Below are 10,440 nucleotides of genomic sequence, written 5' to 3' on the forward strand. Positions count from 1 at the left end.
CTTGTTTGTGAAGTACATCAAGATCTCAGAAACCCTCACAATGTGTAGCAGCTGAGCGTGAAACGGCCATACATATTGTTGTGTCATGTGTGAATTCCTGCAGGCTGCAGAAGAGCAAATATTACGGCGCTAAGCTTAGGAAAAAACTCTATCTAAATGGAGCAGAACTTCCTGTGGATGAGCAATCTCCATCTCACCTGCCCAGACAGGCAGCTGCAGGGCTGTCTTTCACCACGCTCTCATCACCGCACCGCTTCTTGGCTTGATTTACTTTCACGCTTTTTGGACGAGTGAGAATTTTGCATATAAATATTTGCTGCTTGCCCAAGGCATACACCAACCTTGATGTGAGAATCTGAAAAATATTGCTCAACAGCATGACTAAAAATGTTTAATTTGGAGTCCTTGAGAACAGATGTCTGAACATCTTTGAACAAGTAAATCAACCAGTGCATTAATACTTCGGATCTATGGGGAAGGCATCTTGACGTGCAATGTCTAAAGGTCAAAGCTGGACAGATTCTGAAACAAATATCCTGTGTTCTCGATTTGTCTGAATGATAGGAGGTAATAAATCAATATGGACATTCGTTCTCTCCAGGTACATTGTAATCTCTGCTGTAATCTTTGGCAGGAATCGAGAGATACCACATGACTCTTGTTCCATATTTTTGGTCAGAAAGAAGAGAAAAGGACAGCTTTGCAGCTAAAGCCTGCAGTTGAAAATTGTGATTCCTGGGGTCTGTTCCCACCTCTTGCCCAAACGAATCACTTGCAGCTGATGCACTTTTTTTCTTTCGCACCCTAGAAGCTGTTCATGGCACACAGCGAGGAGTTTCTGATTGGGTTACAAAGGCTCGGCAGACAGGAGAAAATAAACTTCATGTGCTCGCGAGACCTCAAGGTCTTTTGATGCTTTGAATGGGATATGCCAGTGGCGAGAGATGGGTGAATGGACAGGCCCTGCACGTCATGTGCGTGACCTGTGTCACCGGGTGTCCCAGGGGTTCAGGATTAGAGCTCTAGATAAAATCTTACAGCTCATGTTGTGTCAGATTTCACGGACTTCACAATGTGTGTCAGTTCCCTTTCATGACCATGGCAGTTCAGCTTCATTTTTCTTTTTGTTCTCCACAGCATCGACTACATTTTGAATGTGACCAGGGAAATTGATAATTTTTTCCCCGGTTTGTTCGCATATCACAATATCAGAGTGTATGACGAGGAGACAACAGACCTCCTGGCTCACTGGAATGAGGCATACCACTTTATAAACAAGGCCAAGTAAGTGGGCTGGGAGATGTGACTTAGTGTGAGAGCACATCCATGCCATGGGGTCTGACACTGTGCCCTGTGGGTTTCATCCAGCATGGAGCTGGGCCCTCCCTGAAACTGCACCACCACTGAAGGAAGCAACAGGGCTTTTGCTTTACTGCTTTTGCCAGGAGTTTTCTGCGTCCCTGGAAATTCCCCATACCTGGTCTCTTCCTATACTGGCATTAACCTGTTCCTAGCCTGTGATATTTTTTATTATTTTGTTTTGCTTCCAAAAGGAAACGAGGACATTTCCTCTTCTCAAGAAGTTCTGGAAATAGTCCAACATGTCTGTGTTGGACTAGCCCCAGCTGTCTCTGCAGACAAGAGATGGTGACAGAGCCCGTCAAACTCTGCTGGGCTTTTACATTCGGGTTGTTCCTGCTTATCCCTGTATCCAAAGACTCGGGCAGGCAGGCAGGCAGGAGGCTTCATGGTGGTCTCTGAAATGGAGCATGATTGAGGCTGCCCTTCTCTAACTCCCAGCTTTTCTGGAGAGAGATTTTTCTCATGGCCCCCTTAATCCGAAACGTTTCTCACCTGCTGAGCCATGGTGTTAGGGTGTTCAGGGGGACAAAGTGCTGTCCCTCCACCATGTAAAACAGTAACAACAGATACCATAACCAGAAAGATGAGATGTATTTTCCTGTTTGTCCTTCTGCAGGAAGAATCACTCCAAGTGCCTGGTGCACTGCAAAATGGGTGTGAGCCGGTCAGCATCTACTGTTATAGCTTATGCAATGAAGGAATTTGGCTGGTCACTGGAAAAGGCCTATAATTATGTGAAGCAAAAACGCAGCATTGCAAGACCAAATGCAGGCTTCATGAGACAGCTTTTGGAATATGAAGGCATTTTAGATGCGAGGTAAGGCGACAGGATGAAGGGAAAGGTGACTTGCAGGAAGTAAAGGAGCTAATTGTAGGCAACTGCTCGTGTTTTTGTATCACAAAATATTAATCTCCATGGAGTTCTGTTCAGGCAATAGGTTCTTCTGCCAATGTCTTGCACACATGCATGTCATGCTCAAAGATGCTGGCAGTGTGGTGCTGTAGTCTGAAGGGTCCTCTTTAGAAGGGCAGATGCAGAAGCCTGGGCTAATTGTGTTTTTTCTAAACCTTTTCTATGCCAGGTCTCCCTGGATGGAAATTAGCTGTCTTTTAGGGAGATCTGCTCTGGTTTAATTCAGTGAGGGTTCTCTGCGTTTGGGAAGCATGTTCGTATTTCTCAGCAGCCAGTACTGTTCAGCAAAACATTGTTCTTGTTTTATGAGGCAGAACTGAGCTCAGGCAGGGTTGGAGGCAAATCATTTGCAGTTCTGGGTGACCATGCCAATCACAAGTCTTTGTCGTTGCAAGTGCTGTAGTATCTAATAAGGGTTTCTGCATGCTCTGCTTGGCCTGGGCTCTAATGGGGGAAGAGGGGGAAAATTTTTCACTCTGGTTCAGCAGGAACTGTGCCATGAGATGTGCAGAGATGTTGGTTCAGAGTGTTTTGCTCTGATGGGGGGGCTCTGTGCCCCTCTGCCCTGAGGGACTCCTCCCAAGGGCTGTTCCCATCATGGGTGCAGTGCAGGGCACTGCTGTGAGTCTGCTGGGCCAAAGAGACTCTGGCATGGGCAGGCGGGAGGGACAAAATCCTGATGCTAAAGATGGTTTTGTCCAAGTGGGACTGGAGGGCTGGATCCAGAGGTCAGCGTTTCAGTTCTGGGTTGTGGAGAGGGAGGGACGTTCCTGGAACTGAGCATCCTACAGTTCAACGGTAGTCACTTGTGTCTTTGTCCATTCCCCCAGCAAGCAGCGCCACAACAAGCTGTGGAAGCAGCAGGCAGAGAGCAACCTACCCCAGAACACAGACGGTACCACTGGGTCAGGCGATTTTTTACTCGAGAGCTTAGACATCGACCTAGAAAACCGCCTGGCTGACCTGGACACGCCTTCGCAGTCGGCATACCTGGACAACCGCGGCAGCACAGAAGTGTCTGTGGGCTTTAATTACTGCTTCCGGCGCCTCTCGGACACGCTGCTGGAGAACAAGATTCCCAGTGGCAGGGAGGGCTTTTTCCACGTGGAGGAGCTGGAGCGCGATGCGCTTGCAGAGCGCACTGCCTCGCTGGTGGGACAGCCTCCATCTGCACCTTCAGAGGGAAGGCTGCTGGAGACAGCAAAAGCCCTGGAGACAGCAGAGCCGCTGGCAGAGCTGAGCAGTTTCTGCGAGAAGGAGGTGAAGAAGAAACTGGACTTCAGCCCCCGGAAGGGAAGGATAGTGCTGGGCCCTGGGGACCGAGGGGAGGACAGTGTCAGGGATGAAAATCCGATGGAGAAGTGGAAGCGGCGTTTGTCCATGCACAAGGAGGAGAGCAGGCTTAATAGAGAGAACTTGAATAACAACAACAGCAAAAGGAGTTGCCCAGAGGATTTTGAGGTGCGTATGGAGTTGAAATGTAGGTGATTAGCATGGCTGACTCTACTGCAAGTGAAACTGCTCTTCTCATCTTCATAGCACAGTTTCATTTGACTTGGATAAAGCCTTTCATTCCATGATGAGCTTCTTCCTTTTCGAAGTGCTTCTGAACATGTCTTTGCTTGCCCAAGCTATGGATTTAGATGCCAGAGAGAGAGCACACACATGTGAGTGCCCTGTAAACTGCTTTGGGCAACTTGCTTGCATGACCATCGCTTGAAACGGTAGGTATTCATTCTTCCATTGACGATACTGTCTGCTGAGAAAGTACATGGCTTTTGTACCTGCTGCAGGGCCTTAAGAGAAGTGGAAATGGGTTTTGTTTCAAATCTGCTTGCCTGTAAATATATCCTGCAGTGTGTGCCTCTCGCTCTGCTGATTGCTGATGTCCTGTTCTGTGCACATTTATCTGTACCTGTTTTCTTTTTTGCAGCATGATGCTGTATTTGGGATCCTCAGTAAGGTCAAGCCTTCCTATCAGTCTTGCACTGACTGCATGTATTCCTCGGCCAGTTTGTCCCCTGACCCCTTTGGGGACCAGTGCGAAAAGTTGAACCCCGGCACTGCGCGCCGCAGCACCACCATCTGCACGCAACCAGCCCTCCTCTCCCACATCAATTCCAACTTGGCGGACCACCTGCCCAGCAAGGCACACTCAGAGGAAGCAATCAGAACTAAAAATAACGAGGCTCCGCTTCCTCTGTCGGCAGGAACTGGTACTTTGGATGCCAGCACTTGCAAATCACTTGATCAACACTGCAGCATTTTGGAGAAAGGAAAAGATGTACCAAAAACCCCAGTCAAAACTCTGCTGCCCAGGAGAAACTCGCACTGTGACAAGAGCTTCCTTAACACAGAAGTGGTAAAAGAAGAGTCTCTAGCCAGAAAAGACAGCAGACCTACCAAGGATCTGAAGTACTTGTTGTTCAGCAAAGACTTGGAAAAGCCAAGTGCAAACAGTTACTTGATGCAGCATCAGGAGTCTCTTATTCAGTTGCAGAAAGCAGGCTTGGTTAGGAAGCATACCAAAGAGCTGGAGCGGTTGAAAAGCCTGCCCTCGGATGCCTCGTCACTGCTCAGAGAGAGCTCCCTGAGCAGAGTCAGCTCCGGCATTGTGGAGGAAAGTGAGGATTTGATTTCACATCACAGCCTCGTACCTCTTCTGGGACCAGCACCGTTGATACCTGAAGATGCAGAAAACGATGTGGAGAAGTTAGAGGTGAAACGCATCTTGGAGGGGATCTCTCAGAAAACTTCCACGCCTGTGATGTGTCGGTTGGAGCACACGAGCAGTTTCACCAAGGACTTCCTGAAGACCATCTGCTACACTCCCTCCTCCTCTCGGAGCTCCAACCTAACACGTAGCTCCAGCAGCGACAGTATCCACAGCGTGCGGGGCAAGCCCGGCCTGGTGAAGCAGCGAACTCAGGAAATCGAGACCAGGTTGCGGCTGGCTGGCTTAACTGTGTCTTCTCCTCTGAAAAGGTCCAATTCTCTCGCCAAGCTAGGATGTCTTAACTTGTCCTCTGAGGACTTATCAACTGACATGGATGTATCAACCATAACAGACTCAAAAGAGGCCGTTTCAAGCGAGTCTTCCGTGCTCTGTGAGCCACAATCCACGCTGAGGAGTGCAGATGTCACCTCCAAACTGGCAGCAAAGCCAGCAGTTGGAAACTTGAAGAACACGCTTTGGATGGGCAAAAGTTGATGCCTTCTGGTGGGGGGGAGTAGGGAGGTGGATTTGGGGGGTTTTATGGCATTTATTCATTGCACCAATGCAGTTTTATCATCTGACTTGCAGTAGTTCATCTGATGCCACCTCTTCTTCCCCTTCTTGTACTCTAAGTGGGGAGGAAAAAAAGCATAATGGGTCATGATGAATGGCACAAGGGAAAATAAAATGTATTGCATGGCTTAGAAGAGGACTTTGTGTGTGAATTGCCTGTTGTCCTGCAGGATGCTATTTCTAGTACTGTTTGCCAAGTATAATAATGTGTTTTTGTGTATGTGTGTATATATAGATAGATATTTGTATCTATTTATCTATCTATATATAAAATGCTGAAATACTCTGTTTCAATGACTCAACAAAATAATTAGTCATGACTTTTTTTTTACAGAACAAACACAAGTCTCTAGTTAAAACAGGGCACTTGTGGAAAAATCCTTAAAATGGTGACATGAACACTACCTCTGTTCTTGCTGACTTTTTGTCTTGGTTTGTTGTTTGCTTGGGTTTTTTTTTAAAAAAGGCTTTCCCTACAATACTTAACCGTTGTTTGAAGGTATTCCCTTAATGTTAACTGCAAAGGCCTGGAGGAGGATGGAGACAGAGGCTTTACCGCACTGAGTGACCTAGCTGTGAAGTGAAGGAGTATCAAGCTGTGTTCGTGTTGACTGTGTGACCTGCTGGCGTTAGTCCGTCTTCGCTGCGTAACCGGGTGAATTGTCATAGTCTCGTGTTGGTGCCGGAGTGACGCCCAGACTGTATTGCTGTTGCAGGCTTACGCTCATGTGGAGAGGCGTCGTGTTCTTTGGGTGTTTTTGCTGTCGTTGTGGTTTGTAGTGTCCCAGTACTAATGACGAGCCTGGCCAGTAAGTGACCATGGACCCTAGTGAAGCTTTGTGTGATGCTGTGTCGGTGTTGTGGATCCTGCGTTGGGGACTCTTCTTCATCAGACTGTTGGTGACACGCCATGCCAGCGAGACTGCCAAGGAGGCACGGCTCTCCTGGTGTCCCCACGCATTTGAAATCCCAGTAGGCAATAGGTGAACGTGTGTCTTTTCTGATTATTGCTGTTAGTTTTGGTAGAATGGTTCCTGCATCCTTGGTTTGCCAGCAGCCTCTGAAGCTGTTGGCAAAGTCCAGGGGTTTATTTATGCTGGGTGTCAGCAGGCTGGGTGGCCCCAGAGCAGGGAGCCCGGGTGTACGTGTCCCAGCTCTTGCAGGGCTGCACCAGCCTCCTGCCAGGAGCGACGGAAGCATAAATCCTGCTCTCAGGGGCGTGTGTGCATCCTTCAGGGTGAGCTGTCAAACAGAAATACGGGCTCACCCCAAAGGGAGAGGGATATTGAAGGTGTGGGTGAGATCTCCTTTCGGAGGAAAGCTGGCATGACCTGCAGGGAGGAAGCCGGGGGCTGCCCGTGCTCTCCCTTGGTGAGGTCCCAGTGGTGCTGCACGCTCTGCAGCAATCGTAGCCGAGGAAGCGTGTCCCTTCCCGCGCCAGAGGCTGGCTCTCGGGCACCGGTCTCAAACCAGTGTTACCGTGCTCTCCTCCTCTTGCTGTCCTGCTGTGGGAAACGCTTGAAATGCAGCAGTTCATTGATGCTATATGAAATGCACGTTTTCTTAGAATATTTTGGGCAGCCAGCCAGATCGAGAACTGCTCTGTGCAGGACCTGGCCAAGTCAGGAGGGAAGAGCTTGAGAAGCATGGAGGGGACATGCTCCAAACCTTGGTGCTCTCCGAGTCCCATCTGAAACCGTGCTGGCTGCTTGTGCCTTTGGAGTACTATATTGAAGCAGGTTTGGGGGTCAGAACAGACCTCGGGGGACAGTGATGGCAAAGGGATGGATTTGCTCATTTAGCAACCAGGCTGTGAGTGCGAGCTCGCCCACATTTTAAGATCTCCATTGAAAGCCATTCTTAAAAATCCCCTCCTTGAGGTGGGAGAGAGAGCAGGGCTGCAAGCAATCGTTCTCAGAGTCTGTATTAATCAAAAATCCACTGTCTTGAGAAAGGGAGCCATGTGTTTTGCTGTCCTAAATGCCCTTTTCCTTAAGCATAAGACCCCACATTTTTATATTAGGTGTGAGGAATTGTAGGGACTGGCAATCAGTAAATAAATGTCCCTCCTTAAAGAGTCTTAAATTTGATGTACATTTTTAGCTTAAGGCACACTTCCTGTTTCACCCATGAAAGCTGGTTTGAAGCAAAAGCTGCTGCGTGAGGGGACCCTGGAAAATGTGCACAAGTCTTTGTTTTTTAGGGCTGAGAAAATGCTGGGTCGTGTTCCAAGTAGGACTGAAATACTCTACGAGACGTCAGCGTACCATGGGTGCATGTGCACATCCACATCTACTGCAATAAATTTCCTATATTTGTATCATCTTTACTATCCTTGTTTACACCCAGATTCTGATTTATGAAAGGGGGCAGGTGACAGGGGCACACAGGAGGCCCTGGGGCTGTTTGATGCCTGCAGGGCTCAGGGCAGCTGCCTGGGACGTCCGTTGTGCTTCTTGCCTGGCAAGCCTCTGCCCTCGCAGCACTGCGCTCAGGTTTGATCCCAGCACAGTTTGATCGTCGGCCTCACCTTGCAAGGGCCTTTTGCACGATTATCTTTCTCCGCTGTATGTTACACCGGCACCTTTCTCAGCGCTGCAGATGCTTCCCATTGCTGCCCGGCCAAGGGAAGAAGTGGGGGCGTCAGATTTGAATAAATTCAGAAAAATTCCGTTAACTGATGCAAGCGAACATCTATATTTCCTTCCTGTTTTCTTGAGTGCCTGCCAAGTTCTGCTGCATACAAACCACTGCTTTCCCGGGGCGTAGCTCAGCACTGACCGCCTTCCCCTTGCATGTCACTTGGACTCAGCTCTCGCTGGACCAACCCCACCACTTCACTCATCGGGCTCCATCACTGCGTCACCGCGATGCTGTCGGGATAGAGGCACGGTTTAGTGGGAGTCGGTCTCGAAGCCAACGTGCGCTAGAAGCACTAGTGTGCCATTTCAAAGGGTTTTGTAGCCAAACCTATGATGCTTGCAGACTTCATTAGATTTGTTGCATGAGAAGGTAGATGTGTTTGTCCTCTCCCACGTATTGTAATTGTTCTTTTACAATTGAGTGCCTTAATAATAGTTTACAAATACTGTGTATTTATGCTGAGCTGTTAAACTCTGCTGTTTGCTGTTCTTTTTTTTTTTTTTTTTTTTTTTTTGGTGCTTTTGGTGTTTCCGATGGCAGTGAGACCGTTACTACTTCTACATATTGACCTCCCGGCCCCACTGAGCTCAGCACTGCTAACCACTTCCCTTCTGCTCTATATATGGCAAAACCAAAAGGGCTGCGCTGAGACACTGCCGTGCCGGCTGCAGCTCCTGGCGCCCCCATTTATCTATGCATTGCTGCAGAAACGCGGACAGGGGGTGTCCAGGGAGATGTCTCATCAACAGCCGGCTGCGCTTTGCTCAGCAGATTGCCGGGTGTGAATCCAAACCCAGTCCCGTTCTGCCAGACAACCCAAAATGCACAAAACTGGCACCTTATTTCCAGTCCAGGCTTTGTCGGTCTGTGCGATAGCAATAGCCGTCGTCCTGGTTGTCCTTTCCGTGAAGGTGGTGTTTGGTTTGGTCGTGTCCCCTTGCTGGCATCGCCAGCTCTTTGCTGGGGAGCCGGCTCCCAGACTGTGACCACAGACCCGGAGAGGAGGGGTGAGTGAGTAACGTGTAGCTGTTCCAGTGCATTGCTGTACTCTTATGATAACAATGTTCCTTTTATTTCATGGTATTTCTTAATTCTGGTTTTATATTTAAATATGCGGTATCTTTTGTACTGTACGTTCGCAGTAGGCGATGCATAATGCACTTTTTTTTACTTTTGTTTGTAAAAATGTACTGTATATTTTATGTGCTTCTTGTGAGAAAAATAAACTTTTTTTGTTTTCCTTTTACAAATGCGCTTTGCAGCATTTTTGGAAGTGGGGAAGGATCAGCCTGGCCATGGGGAACAGGCCCCACTGGGGCGGGAGGGGGCAGAAAGAAAAGGAGTCGATGGGTGCGTATCATTGGAGCAGCAGCCGCTGCCTGGCTCCCACAGCCCCCTGCCCCGTGTTATCTCTTCCCGTCTGTCCTGGCTGCTCTTCCCTGGTTTTTGGGTCCTGGCTGTTTTCTGCCACCCCTAAAAGCCAGACCAGGAGATGCCTTTGTCCCTCTCACTGTGTCCTTGCAGCACTGGACGCATTTCAGCTGCCCTGTGAGGAAGGTGAGCACTGCAGAAACACACCTGAGCTGTGGCATGGGCTCACTTGCAGGTTTTTTAAGGGGAAAAGGGAAAGAAAGAGAAATATGCTTAATTCCTGGAGGTAGGAGTAGAACTGAAATCTGTAATTCTCCGCCTAGCCTCTTTTCGGAGACCCCAGGCTGGGTTTAAGGAGAAGCTGCTCACCTCTTGGCGAGCGTTCCCCGGCACCAAGCGGACGTTGGCAGTGGAGCGGTCGTGCGTGTGAAAGCAATGCCTGCGCCGTGCTGAGCCCTCCCTGCACGGGGCACGGAAAAGTACTTATTTGGAGAGGGGCTTGGTGCTACTGCAGTGACATGGGCTTTTTAATTCCCACAGACCTGTGCTACAGTCCCCTCCAAAGAGCAAATCCCCTGAGTGAAAGCCGAGGAGCTAAATCGTGGGATGTGGCTCTTCTGCCCTGAGCCCATCTTGCTGCTGCCCCATGATCCCCCCGAGGTGGGACCAGCCCTTCCTTGGGCATTCACAAAATTTTGCCTTTAAAGGCAAATGGCAAGCATCTGTCTCGTGTGCCTGTGAGGAGTCTTGTTATGCCTGGGATTGTTCTCACTCTCAAAGCTGCTTCAGGGAGGAACATGTCAGTGTTTACCTTGGCAGGGTAGCAAAGCGCAGGCTGGGGATGCTCTCCAGCTTTGGCACA

At 49.1% G+C, this 10,440-nt stretch overlaps 1 protein-coding gene across 5 annotated transcripts in view; it reads left to right on the forward strand.

Moving 5' to 3' along the window:
• Window positions 1-9,457, forward strand: part of SSH1 (slingshot protein phosphatase 1) — a 41,507-nt gene extending 32,050 nt beyond the window's left edge. For 3 of the 5 annotated variants that reach the window (XM_069794594.1, XM_069794595.1, XM_009915685.2), the window contains 4 exons: window positions 1,138-1,284; window positions 1,979-2,179; window positions 3,106-3,736; window positions 4,209-9,457. In XM_069794594.1, coding sequence (XP_069650695.1) covers window positions 1,138-1,284; window positions 1,979-2,179; window positions 3,106-3,736; window positions 4,209-5,486 — 2,257 coding nt within the window. In that variant the 3' untranslated portion in view covers window positions 5,487-9,457. Of the gene's footprint in view, window positions 1-1,137; window positions 1,285-1,978; window positions 2,180-3,105; window positions 3,737-3,814; window positions 4,000-4,208 lie in introns of those variants that run through there. The other 2 variants (XR_011326622.1, XM_069794596.1) reach the window with 2 other exon arrangements.
• The last annotated feature ends 983 nt before the right edge of the window (window positions 9,458-10,440 follow it).

The sequence above is a fragment of the Haliaeetus albicilla genome, chromosome 10 (genome assembly GCF_947461875.1).
Source record: "Haliaeetus albicilla chromosome 10, bHalAlb1.1, whole genome shotgun sequence".
Classification (NCBI taxonomy): Eukaryota; Metazoa; Chordata; class Aves; order Accipitriformes; family Accipitridae; genus Haliaeetus; species Haliaeetus albicilla.